The 25,572-nt window shown below is 40.7% G+C and overlaps 3 protein-coding genes across 3 annotated transcripts; all 3 read right to left on the bottom strand.

The window, feature by feature from the left end:
• Nucleotides 1-1,533: 1,533 nt before the first annotated feature.
• Nucleotides 1,534-2,239, bottom strand: LOC6544813. Its single transcript, XM_001973156.3, has 4 exons — nt 2,185-2,239; nt 1,948-2,130; nt 1,745-1,870; nt 1,534-1,695 (listed from the first exon to the last, which is right to left on the bottom strand). The coding sequence occupies exons 1-4, from the start codon at nt 2,227-2,229 to the stop codon at nt 1,534-1,536; spliced, it is 516 nt and encodes a 171-aa protein (XP_001973192.2). The 5' UTR covers nt 2,230-2,239.
• Nucleotides 2,240-2,650: 411 nt separating this feature from the next.
• LOC6544812 lies at nt 2,651-3,380 on the bottom strand. Its single transcript, XM_001973155.2, has 4 exons — nt 3,306-3,380; nt 3,094-3,252; nt 2,872-3,036; nt 2,651-2,818 (listed from the first exon to the last, which is right to left on the bottom strand). The coding sequence occupies exons 1-4, from the start codon at nt 3,348-3,350 to the stop codon at nt 2,651-2,653; spliced, it is 537 nt and encodes a 178-aa protein (XP_001973191.2). The 5' UTR covers nt 3,351-3,380.
• A 1,721-nt stretch (nt 3,381-5,101) lies between these two features.
• LOC6544810 lies at nt 5,102-6,776 on the bottom strand. The gene is made up of 5 exons (XM_026977123.1): nt 6,483-6,776; nt 6,288-6,356; nt 5,824-5,982; nt 5,586-5,759; nt 5,102-5,523 (listed from the first exon to the last, which is right to left on the bottom strand). The coding sequence occupies exons 1-5, from the start codon at nt 6,483-6,485 to the stop codon at nt 5,365-5,367; spliced, it is 564 nt and encodes a 187-aa protein (XP_026832924.1). The 5' UTR covers nt 6,486-6,776; the 3' UTR covers nt 5,102-5,364.
• Nucleotides 6,777-25,572: the final 18,796 nt, after the last annotated feature.

The following is a 25,572-nucleotide window of genomic DNA, read 5'->3' as shown; positions in this document are numbered from 1 at the left end:
CCAGTCAGGATACTCTTCCCTATAAAAAAAACTTAAACTTCTTGTCTCAGATAGTGTCATCCAAAATACTAGTGCTGTTGCTCTAAGTCAAACTCCTTATACAAACTGCACAAATGTCAGCACATTGTAACGTCTCGCATGCTGTAGGCGTTATACCCGCTTTATTTGCTCGCGACTAAGTGTAGCGCATGGAAAGCAAAAGCAAAATGAGGCAATAATACATTTATGGAGCTATCGTCTAGACATTCGGCCATGCCGCCAGTGACGAAAGCATTTGGATATCGGAATCGCAGTGCGATAAAGTAAGGCCCAGAACAAAACCGCAAAAAATAGGAATGGAGAAAAAAGCGGCACGAAAAAGCGTTATCAATGTAATCAAATGATATTGATTATTCACTTCTGTCTGACTGGCCGACTACCTGCCTGCCCAATGCCAAATGTTAATGTTCTCCCGGTCTGCCTTCTGTCTGCCTGCCCCTGGCATTTGCGTAGAATTAATGGCAAATCATTTATAATCCGACAGACAAACAGTCGAAGCCACAAAGCTTCCACCTTGACCGTCGACATCTGCAATGCACACATCTACAGTGGCGTCCAGGTGGATAGAGTTGAGCACCTATATATGCACTCCTCCAGCTTAAAAAGAACTAGCCCTGCCATCTATAACTATACCTAGAACTACAAGGTAAAATGTTTAATTGCTGAATTTATATAATATTATTATTTATGTATAATATTATTATGTATTGGTATTTCAAATTAGTGGGTTCTTTAGATTTACTAGCATACATTAATATCATACAACTCTCGACACACATAACTTTTAGTTAAGTGTATAAATATATACATTTACAATTACCTACCGATGGATAAATTGCCGCCAAAATCGCGCTATTATGTTGACCCGGTGTGTATGTATTACGCAATCCGCTAAAGATTGGGTCATGCTGGAAAGTGGGCACTAAGGAACTTAGTCAAGCGATTAGCTTCCGTTTCAGCGACTGCCTGTGGATGACTTGGCAGCCTTGATAGCCCTGGGATTTCACTAATCGGCGGACGGGGGAATGGAGGTAGCCTGAATTTGTATTCTAGGTCATTAGGCGAGCAAAAACAGCAACAACGGGGATGAGGGCAAGCAAAAACCATTCCAGAATCCCCAGAAACCAGACGGATGAGGAGAGTTGGAGTCGCCGGGACTGGCAAAGGCGTGCCAGGGAATATGTTTAATTTATTATTAATGGATGGAACCCACCTTCCCTCTTACGCACGCTTTTTGATGAATTATTTCGTGTGATGCTTTCAGACGTTCCTGGAAAATTACTTACCTACGAAAAATGCTGGTCCAAGTTAAATTTAATTAAGCGGAGGCTAAGCCGCCTCAGAAATGTAATAAAAACAATTCAGGTTTAAAGCATTTCAACACAATCAATACGACTATTATTACTTTATTGGGAACGAAATAGGTAGATAGAAACATTATTTAGACGAATATAAATGCTTAGTTTGGCATCAACCAAACCTCAGATGAACCCATTACTTATTCAATATATTGAAATAAATTTTAACTGAAGCTCGTGCAACTTTGTTTGTGATCCACTCGGTGTATATTGCATAATTTCCGTTTGGTATTACTATAAATCTTCCGAATTCCTCCTCGAGATTTCCGGTAAAGAGCTTATCCACTATGATATCGTGCTGGAAAATCGCTGATTAGGAGTGTTTATCTTTAAAAAAGATTCCTTACATTATAGGGACAGGTGTGATTCATGTTGGAATTACGTTGGAAAGTTTTATATAAGGTATTAATAAATATATTTTTCTGGTTTTTCATGAACTGGCAGGCATCGTAGGACAGATCGAAAAAAAATGGCTTGTATCCATTATCAAAGCGCTTGTAGTTTACATTAACCTAAGGGCAACATTAATATGGTAATTCAGCTCAAAAACAATTTCAATTAGGCAAAAACTCACCCTTGCATCAAAAATGGGTAACTGATGCATTTTTGCGTGGATACTTATATACTTATGGGTTCGGTTGACCGCCTTTATGTGACACGTGGGAAAAGTCAAAAAGTCCGAGTTATGCGAACTGCAGTTAAGGTTGGTAAATGATACATGTCCGAAACATATCTACACAATAAAGCAAATCTTTCATATTCGGTCTAAAGAATCCAATCCAATTACCATTGGTAAAGTCACCCAAAATTTAAGAAGCAGCCACTTCGACATTTCTATTGAAACTGATTTTGGTTATTGGTTGCTCCATTAAATGCATATACCTCATTAGCTCGGTTAAAAACCGCAAACACTTATTTTAATTGCCTCATAGGATAATTGTATTTTTTTAGTATTTAGTGAATGTACGCAAAATCTTTTAGATAAAAACGGAAGTTACATTTGTAAAGTGTGGTCATTTTTATTTTTTTTGTCGTATAAAAGCCGGCTCAGTTGTTTTTTTTTTTGTTTCATAAATTTCATACAATTTTGTATTTAGAGAAAACTAAATAGAATCAAATTAGTTCCCTCTTTCAAGCAATGAACACGTTTAAAGTATTATTAAACATATAATTTAATATATTTTTAGGAATGTTATAGGCTTAAAAATCATTCATAATTGTTTAATGTTTTACTTCAATTTTTTTTGTAAAACTTAGTTACGCCTATCCGTAATTCTTACATATATGTTCACATAAGCCCGAATAATATTTTCAGACGACCAATTGGTAAATAGGGCATAGTCGCCATTTATCACTGGCAAGTAGTTCATGAAATCCGATTCTATATTTCCGGTCCAAAGATGATCCACAATTAGGTCGTGCTTAAAGAGTGTTCTATTAGTAAGAAACAGTATATTGGCTTCGATTTACTTACGTCGAACGGACATGTGTGATTGATGTTGGAACTTCCCTGGTAAATTTTATAAAAAATTTTTAGGATCGGGTGCTTTTGATTTCTAAGGAATTTGCATCCATCGAAGGTATAGTCTACGAAAAATGGTTTATAGCCGTGGTCATGACGCATAAACTTAAACGAAACCTGTGAGAAACGAGTTAATAAAAATGTACTCTTTAACCTTTATGTTTTTTAACTTACTGTTACATTATCTACCGGTAATTTATACATATTTACATACACATCCACGTACTTATGGGTACGGTTTACAGCCTTAATATAGCATTTTTTGAAACTCGCAAACTTGGGGTCTCTTGTGCCACATTTTATATTGGTAAACGTCATATGGGTGTGGATGGCCTACGTGGAAAGATTGACGTTATTAGCTCTTCTTGATCTATCCAAATTCTCACCATTAGAAATCCCATAATAATGAATACATTAAAAAGCCTTCGCATGATGACCTCCGCCAATGAGCGCACATTCAACAATATATTTAGTTTATATTTTTGAACGAATATCACTTCATATAATGACCAGGTGAATTACCAGCCATCGATATATCAAAATAACATCAGTACACAGCGGAAAAAATGATCAAGTTTAATATATGTATACACATATATATAATATAAGCATTAAAGTTATTGTGTTTAAAGTGAAATACAGTTTTTGACGGTATTTGGGCGTTGAATGTGCTCTCGATGTTCATGTGGACGGATCCGTTATCACTATTGTTGTTATTCGTAAAGTGAAAGGGTATACTAGATTCGTTGAAAAGTATGTAACAGGTAGAAGTATATATATATACTTCTAAGTATATATATTCTTGATCCGGATAACTTGCTGAGTCGATCTGGACACGTCCGACTGGAACTATAAAAGCTAGAAAGTTGACATTGAGGATGCATATTAGACATAGACGCAGCCCAAGTTTGTTTGGCCACAAGCCGCCAAAAACTTATCTTTCGCACATCCACTAGCTGAGTAACGGGTATCTGGTATTCGGGAAACTCGACTATATTTGAAAAAAGATAATTCTTTAGAGGTTTCCTAAATAAACATGTGTTCCAATACATTTATCTATTTGATACTCTTATATATATGTTTATAAATGCACGAACAACATTGTAAGCAGAAATTTCGGAATATATAGCGTAATCGCCATTAATCATGGGAATGTATTTCACAATATCTGACTCTAGATTTCCAGTCCAAACGTGGTCCACAATAACGTCGTTCTGTATGTTAATGTTTATGATTAGTTTGAATCGATTGTTTTTAAGTAGACAAACCTACTTCATATGGGCAAGTGTGGTTGATGTTGGAGTTATTCTTATATATTTCATAAATATTTTTTACAAGCGACTGTCGTTGATTTTTAAGGAACTTGCAAACGTCAAAAGTCATATCTAAGAAAAATGGTTTATAACCATTATTATGTCGCATTAATTTTACATTAGCCTGCAAATTTTTAGCCACATTACGATTTTTCAAATATTTATTTATGTGAAATTTTAACTTACCGTGACATTATTCACCGCTTTTTGATACAGACTTGCATGAATATCGATGTACTTATGAGTACGGTTCACAGCTTTTATAAAACATTTTTTAAAGTAACAAAACTTTTCGTCTCGTGTTCCGCACTTTAGATTTGTGAACGTCACATGGTTGAAAACCGCCTAGGCCGAAAATATAAGATTATTTAGTTTTATTTGTGTATCTTCTCAAAGTCTTACCACAAAATATGCAAAAATTATTAGTATAAAGAAAAGCGCTCGCATGGCGATCTTTTTCTAATGGCTTCAAAACTCATACTAATCTTTTCCGAAAATGAATTAAACAAAAGTGAATTCAGATAATGACGAAACCTATTAACAACTGCAAGGTGTGTATATGAAAAATTTATTAATTTGAAACGATTTTAGTATAAAGATAGTTTCACTTCAGTGGCGGTATTTACTTGTAAACATTTATTTAAAATTTGAGATTTTTAAATAATATTTCCATACGTTTTATTATTTTTTTAAACTCCTGATTTATTTTTTATTGTTCCTGTTTATTTTTTTATTGTTTCTGAATAGATACAATTTAATTCAGAACTTGAACTAAAAACATAATTATTATATTTCATTCATGTATTATAATATATTATTATATATTATGTATTATTATGTATTTTTTATTGTATTTGTTTGTACATATGTATGTAATTTTTCCATTCACTCCGTCACAGTTCACTTGTAACCTATGTGCATGTTATGCTTTACTAAATGGTTGAAATAAATGTTGTTTTAAATATAATGACCAGACGCATTAGCAATAGAAGAGATAATTAATCCAAAATGTATTGATGTCTTATCTGAAACAAACAAGAAATGTTTGCCCAATGTTTATTTTGTGGTTGTACATCTTATTGAAATGTTTGTGATGCTGTGTTTAATGTTCAACTAAATGCCAACTCTTATATCAATTTTTTATCTGAAAGTAGAGTTTGACCAACACACGAGGAACATTCGAAGAATACCATGTGGAAAAAATGGCATAATCTCCGTTGGGTACAGGAAGATATCGCAAAAACGCCATTTCCAGGTTACCAGTCCAAAACTTGTTAACCAAAATATCATTCTAAATTTATAGTAGGTAATTAGGATATTTAATATTTAAACACGTGTTACTTAATTACTTACATTGTAAGGGCAGGTATGATTTAAGTTTGACGAATTAATGAATGTTGAATGAAGTTCTTTTAAAAAAATCATCGATCGCTGGTTTGGATGCCTCATATACTTACAAAAATCAAAAGTCATCGACATAAAAAACGGGCGGTATCCATTGTCATACCGCCTTGTTTCTATTTTAAGCTAGAAATCAAAAAACTTATATTTATTACATTCTTAATTTTTTCATTAAAATTGCCGCACTTACCATTATATTATTAATAGGAAGCATATTCAACTTCAAATCCATATCTATATATTTATGTGTTCGATTTACCGCCTTGATGCGACACATTTCAAATATTCCAAACTTACTGTCGATCACTTCACACTTCAGATTTGTAAAGCTCACATGAGCTGTAGATAACTTAAATAAAGAATAATGGGAATTTGATTGGTCTTTATATTGATTATGCTTACTGCCAACCAGCAGGTTAAAATCACATTGATCCACCACATCTTGTGTTCGCTTACAAACTGACCCTTATAATATTTGACCGCCTTTTTTTTAGAAAATCGCCTTATTGCCCATTTAAATTTAACGGCACATGAACATGTTAATGATATAGTTTTTAATAGCTTTTAATAATGACATCTCAATCGAAGATGCTCATTTTATACCCTTTACTCGTAGAGTAAAAGGGTATACTAGATTTGTTGAAAAGTAATTACCTGGAGAAGGAAACACCGCGGCGTTCGAAGTCTCCACTTCATCCGGGAAAATGGGTTTCTAAAGGGTATCTATTCATGAATTTAAAAAATCATATTTATTTTAATCTCCAAACTAAACAAATAGCCACAATGTTTATAGTATAAAGTTAATGAATTGCGAAGCAGGCAACTCCATCTGGCCAAGATCATAATTACCATAGATACAGACACGTTCCCAAAACATTTTTGAATTTACATATTATTCAACCTGACCAAGTAAAAAGCCAGACGAAACCGAAAAGGAATCAGTGAAATAAATGTGCCCGCGGAAGAGATGACTTAAGTGAGGCCTTGCTGGGCAGTTGCAAATGGAAATAAAACTGGCCAGAAGATGTAGCAGTGCCGGGCACAAAAATCCACTCCAGACAAAAAGAATTTTATTGGCCTTCACTTAACGCTCATAAATTTGTCTGCCGCAAAATCTGAGAGACGAGACCAGAAGAGAGAAGACCAGAAAGCGAGGCAACAGAAATTAAAAGAATATTGTTTATAGTGCCACGCTTCCGCAGATGTCTAGATGTCTGGAACTGGTTCTGAGACACACAGCTCGCCGTTCTGGAGGCGAGAGATGTTTTGTAAGAGCTCCCTCCGTTTCCCATTAAAATATTGTTGCAGAACTCCGTTGCACCGGATCCCTCCCATTTCTTGTTGCGGAAAGTGCTCGCGGGTGAGTGCCGAACTTCACGCACAAATCTGATTAAAACTCGGTCCCAGTTAATGAACCAAGTCCCGACCATTGCCCCCGAGTATCCCCTCCGACTCCCAAGGGCGGTGTGCATCTGGATGGACTGCAGCAGGAAGATGGCCAGCCAGCCAGCCAGCCAGTCGCACAGATAGTGCGCCAGCTATAAATAGCCAATAGCCAACAGCCAACAGCCAACAGCCAACGAGCCACATGTTGGTCAAGTTTTTCACTCTCTTTCCCGCTTTTAGTACACTCGAGAGGAAGTCCTCGTAAGTTGTTGCGAAATTCGGCTAACTACCAATTTAAAAAGACTTAAATCTTTGAAGACTTTACATCTTCGTGCTAAGCCTGCATATTTACCAATTGGATACCGGATAAGGGAAAATCATATCATAACATTCGAGCTATCGAAATTATACCACAAACATTATAATCACTATATTTATTTGCTTTACTTTATATTCTGTAGCAGCTTAGTACTAATTTTTTAATATTATAATATATATTGGTATATTTTTAAATACCAATAAAAATGGATATTGGAAATAATCCCACCTTTTTAGCTTTTGTAGTTTCCGAGGTCTCGACGTTCATACGGACAGACAGACGGACGGACAGACGAACGGACAGACGAGCGGCAGACAGACATGGCCAGATCGAATCGGCTATTGATCCTGATTAAGAATATATATACTTCATAAGGTCGGAATCGCTTCCTGCTCCCTGTTACATAATTTTGAACGAGTCTAGTACACCCTCTTACTCCACAAGTAACGGGTATAGCTACATGCCTGCTCGCCTAATGAGTATTTGAATTATAAATGTGTTCCAATCGATTAATCGGATTAATATAACGTAATATATAGATACTTATTAGATTTCGAAAGCCTATTTCTTCTTCCGTGTATCCATTTGTTGTTGCCCTGCCCAGCAAACGTTACCCACATCCGTCCTTTGAGCAGCAGCAGCAGTTGCGCTTTTGGCTGCAGTCCGAGTTCGAGACCTCGCAAAGGTCCCCATTCCATCCTATGCCATCGCATCCCAAGCCATCCCGTCGAGTCGCCGGTGCAACAGCAACCATCTTTTAATAAATGCGAACGTGATCGCGTTTCGTGCGTCACTGCATGCCCAGACAACTCACACAGGCGCAGATACTGTATGCCATGTGCTGGAATATAAAGACCCGACTTTTCGAGGCGTTGCACCTTTGGCAAAGGTGCATTGATCGGGATTGGGATCGCTGTCTGGGCGAGTTTCTGCCCCTGCTGCTCCTCCGACTCCTCCTCGTCCACCTCCTTTTTTTGCCGCGGCCATTGGCTGCGCTTATTTTGTGTACATACTTTCTGCTGTGTTTTTTTTAGCATTTTTTGTTCATTTTGTAAAGCGAAATTATTATTGTATTATGCACGCGTATGCAACAACACAGCCAAGTATCCGGAGACAGAGCCTCTTTTCCCTTATTTTCCTCACATTTTTTCGTTAACGACGCGTGCGTCGAGAGCCGAAAGTGCGTTCAATAACCGCAGCGCGGAGCAACGATCGCGGTGGTTAATGCTCAGACGATAACGCCGGACATTGTGGATCGGTGGATTTTTGGAGCTAGTGGGGATTGGGGATTGGGGATAATGGGGGGCGGCCGATCTGGTGCGACCAACTTGAGTCAGCGGGCCTGTTTTCGCACGCCCTTGGCATCATCTGGCCATCTCGCAACTGACCAGTTGGCACTTTTGTAAATTGTGGAGCAGGGCTAAATGGAAACTGCGTTTAAATATATCTGAGAAATGCATTAATAGGCATTATTATGCTACGAGTCATATATTTCCAGCAGATTAATTAAATATGCCACGAAATATATAAATAAATGTGAACGGGACACTGAGAAATGTTACGAAACTTGAACTAATTATGATAGTATTGTAGGACTTTTGAAAAATATAAAATAAACAAAAAATATAACAGTGTAACACGGTTTTTAAGTTACCTAAGTCTTTACTTTGCTGTCTGATTTTTGCTTGATATTTAATAAAAAGTTGTTCAGTTGCTTTTAGCATGTGTGCGATTCGATTTCTTTTTCCACAATGGAAACTTTTAATCATGATGCTAATAGAGTTTCTGAGAAGCCTAGGCCTTACAATGCTTTGAGTACATTACATATTTTTAACAACTTGGCGTTAGACGCTTTAATTTGCACAGCCTAAATAGTAATTTAATTAGTAATGAACAACCTTCTGGCGACTTAAGTCCAATTTCTAGGTAGTATTAAAAGAAAATGTGCAATGTATTAAAATATATTCGCTTTTAACTTGGAAAAGATACCCACCAGCTATCAGCGAATGACTCCCACCAGAGATTCCAACGGCCATTTGAAATTTGGCTGTGACAGTGCGTTATCGCAATCGCAGGCCAAGCGCAGTTCATCGAACGAAAGCGACGCTGATACGACCCAGAGAGTCGAGGCGATGAATGGGCCAGGCAATCTGGATTACAGGGAGCCAGAAGCAGATCCCCTCCAGCTCCGCCGCCCCACTCGCCAGTGCGCCACTTGATCCTCCTGGCCTGCAACCATTGACGTCGCTACCCACAAATCAGTAAATGAAATTAACTCGCTTTCAATCGAGCAACGTTTAAACACTGTCTGATGGCATCAGCCGTGGCTACGTCGCCGATGATAATAATAAACCAATAAAATTAATACAAATTGCAATTGTTGTGTGTGTTGTGGCTCGATTGGCGCGACACACTTCAATTGGTTTGCTCTTTTCAGCTCCTGCTCCTCTGCTTGCCGTTCGCCTGGCTTTCCTTCTTTTTATTTGCCTTTTATTACGCACATATTTATTTAATGCAGGTCTGGCTGTCTAGAGGTCTTCCCGTAGCACCCGTAGCACCCGTAGTACCCCTAGTTCCCTATCCTCCCCATCTATATCCACCGACCCATCCAGTCTGTCATGTGTGCGTCTGCCCCGTTGCGTGTTTGTTTGTTTGTTTATTTTATTGTTTGCCCTTGTTCTGCTGCTGCCGGCTGCGGCAATCGAATGTCTGGCTGAATAATACGTACATATACGAGTATGTATATATATATGTATAACCATATTCAGGGTGCTTCAGAACTCTAAGGCATTTTGAAAAAGCTGGCACTCTAATTATTGCCATAGGTCCAGAACAAGTCTTGAATTCCTTTCAGTCAACAGTCTAATTATCAACTACACTTTATTTTTAGATATACCTGTAGTATTTTTTGCAACTCAATTGAAACTTGACAACTTGGGTATACAAAAATATATTAGTTTATCTATTTACTATTGCTTAATATATTCAAGCTATGTTTGTAATGATATAAAATAATAATTTTATTGACATTTCTAATAGCAATTTATACAGCTTCTAAATGTTATACCTTACGCTTATTTTAATTCCGAGTTGCGGCTGTTGATTTGTATTACTTTTCTAAAGAAATAAAAGGGATAAAAGAAATAAAAAGAAATAATAATAAAATTTAAAGTAAATTTATTAGAACATGTTAAATTTATGTAAACGCTCAGCCAAACAAAAAACGTGCTCTTCCTTGGAAAAATTGCTTCCTGTAAAATTGAATTCAAACAGTTTAGCATAAATGCGCACACATGTCTAGAGCTGTCATCAAACACATTTCTTAAATTGCCATTCATTTTCGGTACATATTAGAATAAATAGCAAAGCTCAAAATACACACATACGTGTGCATTTGGGGTCCTTTAATTCTCGAGTGAGGCCACGTGGTATTTGTTTAGGAGGCAAGAACGCATTTTTGCGGCATAACTTTCGTTGAATTCCGCCTGAGCCCCGAAAATTTTACGTAATCAGCAGCGACGTCGGAGGTAAACACGTTGCGTATGCTTTATTTCTTGGGCTCCACACACGCACATTACGTATACGCCACCGTCTGCGCCAAGCCGGAAGAGAGAGAGTGAGATTCGGTAGACAGAGAAAGAGAGAGAAAAGCACTCCGATATGCGTAGGCTGCACACATACACACAAAACTCGACTGTGTCCTTGAGAACCATTTCCAGCAGCACCTTTCCCACATTTTCCGCAATGTAGGCACTCCAAGTTTATCAGCTGCGTTCAGCTCTCAATTGTGAGCCGCAGGTTTTCTCTTTTTTCTCCGCTTTCCCTGCCGCTCTCCGACGTTCTCCCACCCAACCACCAACCCCGCCACCAGCCTCCACTTTCAGGCTCGGCTTAACGCGTTTGAAGCGCATATCCTGCGTCGTCATCCTCGCTTATGCGTAGTTAGTTGTCTGCCGCTTTTGTGGCCTAAGCTTTTATTTTATTGTGCCACCCGGACTCCTGCTCGTCCTGCTGATCCTGCTCCTTGCCACTCGGTAATCCCATACTCGTTGTGTCTGGTCCTTCCAAAATGCCGATGCCACAGACAAACAACTGGAGGAGTGGAAAGTGGTGGAGTGGGTGGTGGGTCAACCAAAGTCTCCGGTGTAATGTAATTTTGTGGAATTCCATGGAAAATAAGGTAGATTTCGGTCACGCTACCCAAATTCTGGATTATGAAATACATTCAGGTCCATGCGATATCCATTAAGCATGGAATTAGTTAGAAGATGTATTATTCCAATAATTTTTTTATACATAAACTATTTTATAGGGAAATAAAAATATATATTTAACAACCGTATCCAATTATATGAGTTCCATTATACTTTCCATACTTCAAAGTAGCTAGAATATGTTAAAATAATATATTCTTTGCCAATGTATCGGCAGATTATTTACATGTTTTGTTGGTGCGACGGACTTGCACCCAAAATATTATTGAGTGAGAAATTGTCACAAACGCTGAATAGGGAAACCAATATTAGGGCATTGAGCAAGTCCACGTGGTCGGCTGTTTGTGTGGCAAAAATGTTTGCTGGCATATTTAGTCTGCGGATCTTGAAGGTTAAATATATGTAAGCACACCTTTTGTATATCCCATGGGCATTATGCATTCGCCGTTGTTGTTGTGGCCCCTTTCGCCCCCCCTGCAGCTGTCTGTCTGCGCCACTGCCTGCCAGTTTGTCTGGCAGTTTTGACTTGTTTGCCAAATGGCGTACAAGATATTTATGCATATTAAAACAATTTGCTTATTATGCCTGAATAATTGAGTGAGCACCAGAGCCGACGACTATGGAAAGCCGTATCTCAATCTAAATCTGAATCACAGACTTACAACGGGGCATGAATATACAGTAGTTGCGGTTTAAATGCTAAATCTTGGAGGTGCGTAGTGTAATGCTCTGAATTTTCATAAAATACGTCAAAGTGATTAATGATTCTAGCTAGTTGAGTACAGTAAACAGCAGTTCGCTGCTTTAATAACATTATTTTTAAACAATTAAAATTTGGCTACTACACGTATGTATATATCAAATAATTATCTATAAGTATATCACATAATTCTTAAATTTGGTACTAAGCAATCAAGAGAGGTGCCTATATACGTGAATGGACTCATTTGCGTATGACCCAAATTGTAAAATCTCGCAATAATTAAGAGCAGTGGCTACTGTACTGAAAGGGGGAGGTGGTGCAAACGGGTCGGCTACGTAATATTTGCCAGGCATTACATTTGACAAAGTCTACGTCAAGCGTCTAGGTCTACATCGATGTCTGGGCGGCGACATCGAAGCGCAAACTTCAACAAAGCGTTAATTAATACTCGCAAATGTTTGCGCTTCGTCTGGCAATAAAAAAGTTAAGCGAGACAACGGACCGGAGCAAATACACCCGACCAGCACCCCTTTACTGCTCAGTACCAGCTAGAGTCAGTCGCTAGTCGCGGAAAAGGCGGGAAAAAATGCCATGAAATAAAATAAAATAACACAGATAGGGAACAAAGTCCCGTCATAAGTCAAATAAAAAGCGCAGCGGTGGAGTCACAGTCCCAGGCACCGGCAGCCGATGAATAGGCGCGCATTCAATTTTCCGCTGCTCGCGAAACCATTGTGGGCCAGATAAGCGGGCAGGTGGCTCAGGTGGGTGAGGTGGTTGGGCAGGCGAGTGGGGTCTAACTAGTGACGAAAGCGGCGGAAGCGGCGGAAGCTGCGTAGCAGCTACATCACCCACACAACGCACAGCTACCTTGGGTTTTGTTTGACAACTTAATAGGCGAGCGATGTTGCTACTCACGGATAAACAAAACCGGAACGACTGTATAATGCACTTTACCGCGGATACATCTTGTAATAGCTTCAGTTTTAGTAGTTGAAAACTGTTTCTTATAATAGGTTCTCCCTTCCGCCTTTTTGGTCTTTATTCAATGCTTTATAAAAAGTGTTACAGTGATCGGATTTAGTTCAAATATGCGCCGTTTTGTTCGATAATCTGTTTCCATCTAGACGGCAACTTCATAATACCTCCCTCGTAAAAGCCCCCCTCCTTATTTGCGAAGAACTCGGACAGCCACTTTTCACAAGCCTCTTTTTTTTACTAGCTGTATCTTTGAAATAATAATACTACTTTGATATACAAAGCAAGATTAAATGACATGCCTTAAATAAATTATAATATTTTAGATGTAAATGAACGCATTTCCTGCTCCTGAAGCACTTTAGTTTTTATTTACCCAAGTACAGTCACGGAGCTGGATTCGCAATCGCAGACGGGTCAGCGAGTCCGGCCGATCCGCTTGCCACTCGCAACAAATTTTTATTTGACGGCATCAATCAGTCTCCTCGCCGTCTGCCCCCCGAAGCAACCTTATGCCCTACCCCATTCCCGGGGCCATCCCGACTCCGTCTGGTCGGCTTTTGGTCCCTTTTGTTGCCCCAAAAGCAAAAGCGATCCAAAGTGCAGCGGCAGACGGACTCAGACTCACAAACAGACACAGACACAGACAGAAAAGCAGCCGCAGTCGCAGTCATTTTTAATGTCTCGACCCCAAAAGCAAAAGGGGAGAAACAAGAAGGTGGGGTGCTGAAGGCAACCGAGCGAACTGCAGACGGGGTACACCTGAAAAAACCGCAGCTACCTGCCGCAGGTATTGTAAAATTCAAAGAAAAGCCAAAATAGGCTTTACAATTATTCCTCAACCGCGGAAATCTTGTCTTTCTATTGTAACCTAATTATGAATGGCCTACAAAATGTTAAAGATAATAATAACCTGTACAATTCACATTTATGTCGTAGAATTTACTTACTACTCATAAAAACAAAAAATAACAAATCGTGATAAATATTAGAATATCTTTTAGAACCTTTGATAGGCGTTAATTTGCGCTTTTAGAGCCAAATCCTTTTTTAAGTACTTACACAACCGAGTTTCCTGAGTGTAATGGTGGTCGCTTTTCTGCAGACGACGCCGGCAATCATCAATTTCTCAGTGTCGCATTAGTTTTCATTAATTTGAGCGGCGTCGGCGAGGCAAGCAGATGGACCAGTCGCAGTCACGCCCCTTTTACCCGCCGCCGCCCCCTCGTGGGCCAGACAACAATTGCAACTCACTGCAGCGGAGCAACAACAATTGGATCCGCTGGAAGCATTATTGATGCATTTGGCGAGCGGCGGCGACAGCGCGACGACTGATGACGTTGACAGCGATGAGAGCGATGCCAGCGACGGGGCGAATGAAGTTGACGTGTGGCGGACGCGATGATCCTGGACGGGCATAATGGAGGAGGAGCAGCAGGAGGCGCAGGAGGAGCAGCATGGATGAGGGCTGGTCCGCTGCAGCTGCACGGCTGTCAGGGAGCAGACAAACTCATAAATAAAGCCACGTAACGTAACCAAGGGAATAAGAAAAGGCAAAAGTAGTCGCAGCAAAAAATCAAGGGAAAAAACCAAGACAAAGCGGCCCATGAATGATGGCCAACTAACAGCTAAAGTATTTCAATTTGGTGGTTCAACTAAGCCTGCAAGCAAAGTGCAAACAAAATGGTGCTTTAAATATTCAAGAACTTATTTTCTACATTCATATCTTCAAATCTAATCTTCACTTTATGTGTATTTTTATTGAAGCAATTCTCAAACAACTACCAAAAGGAAACCCGAATGAAATGTCTATCGCAGAGAAAGACAAATCACAATTAAAAACATCCTTGTGACATTTCAGCCGAGACATTACATCCAAAAACTCATCTCAATTAAGCTAAAATTTCGTAATGGTAATAAGTTGCCATTTTGCCCGGGTCTTAGCTCAACTTTGACATTTTCATTTTCCCGGAACATCAATCCGCAAGCGAAGTCAGTGGACGAAGCAGCAGCGGCAACGACAAACAAAAAGTGTTTGTAATTCATTTTAACTTGGCCCAAGGGGTCCGCAAAGTATTTCTCAATCGAAATCGTGGACAGGGGCGCAGCGGGGGCGAACCCTTTTCCCCGCCGCCCTGTCAGTCTGGCTGTCTGGCTGTCTCGCTGTCTGGATTTCTGGCCAGACTTTCAAGGCAGCGCTTAAAAGGGGTGCAAAAGTCACTTCTCGGCACTCTGCGCTGCTCCTCAATTCCAGTCTCATTCCCATTCCCGATCCGAATCCGAATCCCAATCTCGTTCTCGATCTCCCGCCCACCGCAAAAATATTGAATTCAATTCCGAAAACCCAGCCACAGCTTCTGTTGCTTTAAATGCCCGAAAAGATGACGATGATGAAGTGGGCAAAAAAATATAACAATGTAATAACAAAGTACAGGAGGAACAACAATTACAGTCCTATCTGAATGGGTTTTTCAGGTATTTGCAAATTAATTGCCTTCGAATTGCCTACGAACCTTTGACACCCAATATCCTTTTATATAGAATATATATAATATAAATATTTCAGCTCATTATAATGCAACAAAACTGATGATCTTTTTTAAGGGGCAATATAACATTTAAATTTAGCTTTTAATTGAATAATAACTATGCTGCAAAACATCATTTAAAGTTAATAAAATCTTGACAAACATGTTTTTATTTATATATTATAAATACTAATAATATAACATATATACTAATTATATAAATCAGCGTTGAATAATATTAAACGAATTTCTTGTCAACTTGAAAAGTTTTAAATATAAGTCAATAAAATATTGACTACTATCTATGTTAAATGCAAATGATTTGGATCTATTTGCATACTTTTTCTAACTTCCAAGTGATGCACAGTTTAGAAGTCGTTCGAAAGCAAACATTGATTTGTGTACCAAAGTCTATTTCTATATAACAAATTGTTGAAAAATCCAATTCCTTGCTATTTCAGTTAGTGGGTAGCCACTGTAGCATATTTCGCAAATTTCATTTTACCAACTCGCCTGGCTGAGAGAGGAAGAAAATCGTCGCCGGCCTGTCAACTTGCCAGGGGTTGTGGGTCGAAAGGGGGTGGCTTTGTGTGGGGGTTGGGGTCCGACTGGACTCGTTCGTTTTTCAAGGTTAAGCACACGCACACACACATACACCCACGCAGCCACAGGCACAGACGAACCTATACCAAGGCAGGAGCGCCAAGTGGCAGACGCAATTGGAAAAGGGGCAGTTTGGGGTGGTGCGGTGCCTCGTTGAGTGGGAGTGCATTTCAGCTTACGCTTCACTTAATTTTCGGGCTATAAATGTGTGACTTTCTGTGTATCTGTGTGTCTGCGTCTGTGCTTCGGTGTGTGTGTGCGCTTCGCAGGCTCGAGGGTGCAATATTTTCGACTCTGGATGAGGATGAATGACGCGCCAAAGTTTCGCAACGCCTTCTGGCTTTGTTTGCACTTGCCCGTCTACTCCTTGCCGTTTTCTACTTATTTTATTCTATTTTATTTTATTTTCTTATTATCGTGATTTTCTTGTTTTTGGCTTTTTTGGTGTGGCCTGCGGCATTTTGGATGGTAGTCGCCATCGTCTCAAATTATTGTATTTTTCGGCATGTACTCGAGTTTGGCCGCTAGAGTGCGAGCTGCGTGTGATAATGTGATTTACTAGGTGAGTTCCTCGGAGGTGAGTGGAGAAAAAGAGTAATGGCAGTTCAAATAGCTAAAGGAAACTCGCAGTTTACTTGCAAAGTTCCAAATTGTGTGAAATTGATAGATGAAAGTGGCCGGAAAAGTTGAAATAGTCAATTTAGTTAGGGAATGCCCAGAAAAGCTGTTTGCTTAAGTGCTATTTTCTTGGCGAGGTTTATTTCTCTACAAGGTAACCATTTTGGAAAATAATTAAACACTTTTGGTGACATACAAGTGTTTGAAATAGGGTAAAATCGAAATCTAAAGGATTGGCCTCTAATTTATCTTAATTCTTAGATAATTCTCTAATTAGATTTTCCTATCAAATCCTTTTATGGTGTTCCTTACATTAAGATACAAATATGATTCAAGATAAAGATATATTGAAATGTTAGGCGATTTAGATTGCTGGTCCGTGGCAACTTTTAAACCATCTAAGGATGGTGATGGTACAGTGGGATCTGTAGTGGGATGCACATTGAAGAGCCGCCCGGCAGAAGCAACAACAACGCACAGAACCATAACAACAATGCCAAATCGGCAATAATAGACGCCGGTGCAGACATCGTCAGACGTCCTCGTTCTCCGCTCGTTGTTCACCGTTCATCGTTCGTCGCTCGTCGCTGCCGTCGGCAGTCGAAGTCATAAACTTTATTTTCTGTTGCCTGCATAAAGGCGCAGCACTCGCAGCAATGGGCGAGAGCGAGATGGCATGCGTTGCACATGCGACGAGTGTCTCTTATGCTGGATGCACTGAGAGAAAGCACTTTGAGTATAGGACTAGTCTAAGAACTAGTTTATTCGTATTTAGTTGGCAAAATAGTATTATTTTAATGACTAGATAAAATCTAAAACCAAGGATTCTTACTTTTCATTTAATTCTTCATTAATTCATTCCTAATTATTCATTTAAATGAATTTATATTTTCTAATCTAATCTTCTCCAATTGGTTATATCCGCTTCTTTGGCACTCGCAGTAAGCACTTCGTTTCGTTATTACTAGGTACTCCTTTATTAATACCTCAAAATGGTGCACTATATTTTTCAGTGATTCCCCTGTGCCACCTGCCCCTGCACCCCCCGCCGCCACCATTAACCCGCTGTGTGGGCGGCGAAACATTTCATGCGTTTTGTAGTCTCAATTCGCTTGCAGTTCGACAGCAGCCGCCAGACATTTTGGGATTGGGTAAGAGCGACGACAATTTCTGGGGGACTGGGAAGTCTGTCTGGCTTTTGAGGCCCTGTCTGGTCTGTTTTACTTTCCTTTTGTGCTTGTTGTGTTGTGTTGTGCTCTGCTCGGCATTATTGTGTATAATCAGCAGCTCTGATTGTGCTGCAGAATCGGAGACAGGCGGAAAGTTTGCCCCTTCCACGGCCGGCGGCGATATCTCTCCCCTAATTAGCTGCCCATTAGGCATATGGACACGGTATTTATCTAGCGGGCAACAGGTCCGGCAATTGAAATTCAATTCAAGTGCCGCCGTGAGTCATAACTCATTCGACTCATGAGTGCGAATAACAACCCCCGTTCGACCAGATAGGGTAGTTAATATCGTGATTAATTTGCCCGACGCCCAACGCCCAACGCCCAACGCCCGACGACCTTCAACCTGTCCGCAAACAACAAATGCCAGCCAGCCAGCCAGACACATTTCCGAAATCAAATTTTCAAAAAGAAAAACACAAGTCCAAAAAGGTTCAACAGGCGAGAAAAAACGCCAAAGTAAATTCCACCTTGGGGCCAGACCGTTAGCAACCCCCTCAATTTCTGGACCACGGATCCATCCGAAAATACGAAAACCTAAAACCGAAAACCGAACACTCCGCCCATTTCCGTCTGCCCGACTGTCTGGTTTTTGGCATTGAAAAGTTGCTCACAACTTGCCCTTTTTTAAGCTCCATTGTCAGTTGGTTTGGGCATTTCCAAAATGCAATTGCATAAGTGGAAATTGGGAACAGCTAGTTTTAACACAGAATTGCCTTGTTATATGCAGAGAGACCTTTTTAGTTTTCCAAAATCCAGGCACTGAAAAATTTGTTTATACTTGCCCAGCGGAAACAATCAATAATAACCTCCAGTCCTACAAGTTGTTTAATTTAAAGCACTAAATAAAACCCAACAATGGTAGAAAACGCCTTTAGGCCCCACTTTTAAACAATCGAATGGCTGGCTGCCTTTGCTATGTCTTAGCATGAATGAAATGTGGCCCGAACCCTTTGGCAAACAAGAAATCCAGAGAGGAAACAGGCCGAAGGAGCAAAAAAAGGAGGAGGAGGAGGAGGAGGGACAGACAGAGGCGACTGGCAAACGGAAGCCAAGGAAGGAGTCTTGGACATGTGAATGTGATTACATTGAAATTTATGTGCATTTGTTACATGGCAATGTGCAACATGTGGCCTCTTTTTTCGCCACTTTTAGATTGCAGGATGTTTGTCTGCGATTCTTTTTGGGGGAGCGCCTTGCCAATATCCTGTTGCCAGTCGCCATAAATCTTGGGCACACACACACGCACGGAAACGGATCCCAGACCTTATCAACTGCAAGATGCTAATTATAAACAAGCTGCCCCAAAACGGCAACAGAAGCGGTGGCATCATCATCAACTTCATCATCGGCTACTGGACATGCGCGGCGCTGTCGAGAAGAAAAAGGAAAAACTGGTTACTTGTGGCATTTAATACGCGACTCTTAATCGCCGGCCAATTAGAATAACAACTACCTTCTCTGGGAAATTTATTAACGTTTATCAATTGATTGCCGGCGAATGCAATTACACGTTGCAAACTGGAAATTCACTCCACCCCTTCGTCAGCCCTTTGACTTTCAATTCAATGTATTTCTTGGTTTTTTGGTTGCCTTTTTATGTCTGGTCGATTCCTTTTGACCCCTCCCCCTGCAACAAAAATAGGCGGCTGACGTCAAAATGCAAGCCAGACGGGTAAAAAGGGAGGGGTGTGTGGGGAACGAAACCGAGAAACCAAGTTGGAGTCGCCTCTGCAATTTTGCGGCGCGTTCAAAAAAAATGTTTTTGCACAAAAACTTCAAGCATACGACAATAAAAAGTACACGCGGATAGCAATTGGCATTCTACCGCATACATAGCCTAACCTTTTACAAGAAATTAATAGCTGTTCAAATTACTAGACTTTTTTATATTGAATATTCAAACTAAAGCCTTTAAAAAATAGCACTTGTACAGGAACTATTCAATAAGTGAATTGCTTATTTTTCTAGTAATTTAAAAATTTAATTAAAATATATTCGATTCCTTTGGGAAGTAATTAAAAACATAAATTATCAAGACGTTCTTATTATGAAATATATTTTACTTAGTGACTCAGATATACATAGTTGTACATGTGTATAGCCTCAATCGCAAAGTAAATTGTATTTTCCAAAAAGGGTTGTTAAAATGATATCAAACCCTTTTGTTTTGCAAGTGTATGAGCTCGAAAAAAACCTATCCCAAAAAATCCTCAAGAGCAACGACAACAACAACAGCGAGAACAGCCAGAGCAACAACAAATTGTGCCCAGCAGACAACAAGGAAAATGCAGACGGCAACAACAAGAAGCACACGCAAATATCGGCAAGAGACGCTGATGACGACAGCTAGGCACAAACACAAGCACAAACGCAATCACAAACAACCGCGCAAGCAAACGCAAGCACAAACACAAATACAAACAACCACCGACTAAAGCAGCAGACTTTATGGTTTGCTGACGTTGTTGTTGCTGCTGCTGTTTTTGCTGTTGTTGTCGGTCTGCAGACGAGGAATACTTTTCAAGGTCACGCATAGAATTTCGGTATTTTGTTTCATGCGTCTGCTGAACACTCACACACACACACACACACACAAGCGCACACGAACAACACGAGTGCAGAGTGAAAGAGCGAGGACAGACTGCGACAGACTGTCCCTATCCCTTTTCCGCATTAGCAGAGGGCTAGGGCTTTTAGCATACCCTGTAATTGAGGCGGAATTCCGGGTTAATAAATAGTGAATTAGGTAAAGGCAGTATGCGAAATTACATTTAAAGTAACACAATAATTATTGGAGAAATCTAAGACATCTTTTTTTGTTGTTTTGCTCCTCTAAACCTAAATTCATTTAGCATTTATAGTTTCAGTTAAAATATGTGTATTACAATTATTTATTGATTAATCTACCTTTCACTATATTTAAGTTTTTATTTCACTTTTATTTTCAACAGGTTGTTAACCCAAAGTGGTCAAATGTATAAACCGAAAACGGTTTAATCAAAAATGGAGCAAACACATTTAAACAATTCAGCTTAAATGATAATTTGTTGTGTATTACAATGTTTTAATGTATTAAGACTCACTTGGGGGTTTTCTTAAATATATGTATACAAATATTTTTGTTTGAGTCGGTGAGCTATAAAAACCGAGATACCTTTAATAAAAGTTTAGGTCAAAGTACAACTTTCTCTCCTCGCTTTTTAATTGCGGCTATAAAGTAAGATATGCGAGATAAAATAAAGTTAGCTGACAATACTTTCGCATACTTAAGTGAAAGGCAATAACTTACAGCTAATGAAAACTGGGTATCCTTCGCGTCGAGTTGTCGAGTTGTCCTCCCGAAAATTTCCATGCATTTGGGGGCTATATGTTGCATCGATGAGAGCGCAAAGAGAGCCTGTGTTTGAGCAGAGCATTTGAATCACTTTGAGGCGTCTGGTGTCTGTGTCTCGCTGTCTGCACCCGTTTGTCTGTGTCTGACATTGAGCCACTTTGCGACCGGTCGCCTGTCTCCTGTCTCCGGTCTCCTGTCTCCTGTCTCCAGTCTCCTGTCTCCAATCACCCGATTCTCCCCTCTTCCCACGGATGCTCCACACATTGGAGTGCCGCCGTCTGGCGGAGAGCTGTAATCGTGGGCACACCGAAAGAATACTTGTATATTCCCCACTGATCCTTCAGCTTAAGTTTATTAACAAGACCTATACCAGCCCTGAAAATTGAATAAGTTCGAATGGAATTCTGCTGGAAATAAACCATCTAGTATTGTGAAAAAAGTGGAAAATTAATTATATGTTTCGTTAACAAAATACCAAGCATATACATTGCTCTTCATCATATTATGTTTAAATCAAATAAATGAAATAAGGAATCTTTTGAGTTAAAATAGCTCCTAAGTTATCAAGTGAATGTAAAACACCAAACGTTTTCCCTGTGCAGTCTGTGGGTTTCGTGGGAAGGAGAAGTTCGGGGATTGGTTGGATTCCAACCGAAAAAATTGCCTTAATAGCGCATTTTTGTTGATTTTTTTGGCACTTGTTCTTGTTGTTGGCTGTAGTTGTCCTTGAAGTCGCTCACGTTGCGACTGCCTTTCAATCGCCCTTTCCTTGCAGTCTGCCCTGCCCTCCTCTCGCTCGCACTCGCACGCTCCGCATCTCCCCGTCCTTGTCGAATGCCAGGGATTCGAGTCGACTTTAAGGACTTCGTCGGCGCTTGGCTTGTCCTTTATTTCTTTTAATGAGACACTTGTGTATCCTTTGCAGAGAAGGTACATACAAGTGTCCTTTTCTTAAGCTTTGTTCGACTTTTTCTCAGGTTATTTTCTCGTCTTCTTTCGCTACTCTTCCGTGATACACTGGAAATAAATATAAGTACATTACAATCTAGGTAAGCTAAAACAATTGGACCACAAATATGTACTCATAAAAATGGTTAAAAATGTTTAAAAATCTTATTTAAAGATGCTGCTAAAACATAAACTTGTTAAATATGTATTGGACTTTTTACTTACAAAAAACTATCCAAAAACCTTATGATTAAAGAAGAAAAAGGCTTTATTTTGACTTTACCTCCATTGTAATTAGGGTAATATTTTCATTCTACCTCGGGTTCTCCCTGTGTACGGTTTTCGTGACTTTTTTTGGCCCGCCACTTAATAGGATAATAAGCAAATAGGCTTATGTAAGGCAAGGAAAAAAGGACACACATTCCCAGCGAGGAGCCGTTGACAATGACGATAGTCCGGAGAGCAGCGGGCATACAAAAAGGAAGAAGCCCAACAGTCAACAGTTCATCTCGAAGTTTGGGGGAGGACAGCAAGGGGATGAGGAGGACGGGTGAGTGAGGTGAGTCTCTCTGGTCTGAGTCTCTGCCCTCTGGACTGCGGCCTCGCCTGCACTTATCGTAATTTTATGCACAGACCGCAGACGTCTGCCCAGCCCCTTCCCTTCAAACACCCCTGCCCCCCCTTGCAGTGCTGCCCCACGCCCCTGGCCGCACTGAGCTCACCTCTCAAGCGACCCCTGGTCCGCCAGCCAATTGCTCCGACTGCATTTTTTGCAGTGCCCCTTTGGACTCTGAGATTGTCTCGTCAAAAATTGATAGGCTGCTTGCAGATGTGCCCGATGCTGGCACAGTGGGATGGAATCAAGCAATCTAGCCACGTTGTAAAGGGAAATAGTAAATTTTTTTCTCAATTATAGGTGGCCATACTAAATACGAAATGAAAACTGGCGAAGAGAAAACTAAAAACTGTTAAAATAACTATAGAGTTTCACTGTTTTAAACGACCCATTTGTGCGTGTAGAAATGTATTCATTTCAAAATAGGCATTTGCCCAAATGGTACACACTTTTTTAGCCACTCCAGCACACTGTGCATAATTTTTTTACATTCGCTGAGAGGATGGAACGCCAACAAATACGTTGAAAAAAGCGCGCTCAAAACAAGCTCCAGTCCCAGAGCCCCAGCAACAGTTCCCTCTTCCGATCCCGATCCCTATCCGAGTCCCGATCCGAATCCCAATCCCAATCCCATCCATGTCCATGTCCGTGTCCAGCTGCAAAGCCAAGACGACGACGTCGCGAGTCCAGCAGACGACTGACTGTAATTATGGTCATGTCAAATATGGGCGACGTTGACGCAGCCGCAGCAGCAGCAGCAGCATCAGCAACTGCAGCAGCAGCAACGAAAGTTGCATCAGAGGAGATGCAAGTGGATTTCGACTAAAAGCTGTGGCCGTGTCTTGAAGGATGCTCACTTGAGGGAGCAGCAAACTCGAGGGGCAGCAGTTGATTGATGTGGTCTGGCTGACGGGGAATAGCCTGCTCGGTTTGGGACTGCACTTGGAAGCCCCGACTTTGTGTCCGTGTCCGATCTGCTGTGGGTAATACTCCGATTTCCTATCTGGGCCTGCTCTGCGGCTGACTCTCAATCCGAATCGAGGTCTTCGACGCTGCCCCAAATGGAGCACATGTTGCTGCTGCTACCCTTGCAATGCAATTTGTGGGCATATTCTTTTTAAGTAGAGGACAAGCAAATACCACATTTAGGAAGAATTACTCAGTTGATTATGCAAAACTAACTAGCAAAACTATACTGCTTCGCTGACACGTGGACTTTATAGATTTAAACACTTTCTTTATAGAATTAAAGACATTTGAGTTTCTTCTTCGAAACAAAGGTTTAGGATCTAGGGCATGCTCGTATTTCAGTACCAAGCATCTGGGCACCTTGGTGTCTTCGCAATCGACCAGACTGGCTTCTCCTCGCCTTCATTATTGTTTTCTTGTGTGTTTGATTGGACATTGCCTTGATTAAATCACTTTTCAGTCACTGACAGTTAATCAAGGCGCAGGGAAGTGAAGCTGGGACCGTGCAAAATACAAAAATAAGGCGAAAAAACGCATTTTCAAGGTGCACCATGGGGCGTTCGGTCGTGACTCGGTCCGTCTCTCTCTCTCTCTCTCTCCCTCGCTCGATCTCGCTCTCACTGGTTGCCCGGACAACCGACAACGGACAGCGGACAGCGGACAACCGACGACCCAAGCGTCGCCGCCATGCAACTTCCGCCTGCTCCAATTGTTTGCGCATACAAAGAAGCCACGTCGCATCGATGCAACTGTGTGCGAGTGTGCGTGTGTGTGTGTGTGTGTGTGTGCGTGGTGCACGTGTGTGTATGTAGGATATAATCCAAACAAACATATTGTTTTGTCTGCAGTTCTACCCCCGCAGGAACCCCTCTTGTCGCGCTCCTCACCGCACCCCACCATTGAAAAAACCCCGCGCGACCCCGTCTGTTGCCGATGTCCCCTGCAACCCCCTTGCATTTTTTCTTTTTGCAACCCCCTCACACCGCCCCTGTCTGTGTGTCGATTGTATTGGGCTGCATATTTGCAACAAAGCGTCGTCGTCGTCGTCGTCGTCGCCGTCGCCGTCTGAAGTGCATCGCCAGGAGAGGCACGAGCAGCAGCAGCAGCAGCAGCAGCAACAGCAGGCGCAGCAGCAACTGCCGCAGCAACACCAACCGATGCAACTGCAGAGCTCAGCATGCAGTTTTTGCAGTCGGTCTTTTCGAGTTTACGTTTTAATTTTTTACCCTTTAGTTTTTGTTTTCTTTTTTTTTTTTTTTGTTGGTTGCTGTCCAGACGGTGGGCAATTTTCGTGTCCAGCAAAGAGCGGAGTTTATGGGCTTGTTGGCCACAGGCCCATGCCATTTGCTGCGTTGTGGCGTCGCATCAGTCAGCTTAGTGTCACAGCAAATGGCGAGTAACTAGGGGATTCGATTGGGTTTCAATGATCTCAGTTTGCAATGTAAATCAGAAAATATTGGACGAGAATATAATATATATGCAAAGAGTCCT

This window comes from Drosophila erecta, unplaced genomic scaffold (genome assembly GCF_003286155.1).
Source record: "Drosophila erecta strain 14021-0224.00,06,07 unplaced genomic scaffold, DereRS2 tig00000021-arrow-pilon, whole genome shotgun sequence".
Lineage (NCBI taxonomy): Eukaryota > Metazoa > Arthropoda > Insecta > Diptera > Drosophilidae > Drosophila > Drosophila erecta.
The sequence above is the reverse complement of the archived record's forward strand: the minus strand, read 5'-3'. Positions and strand labels throughout refer to the sequence as shown.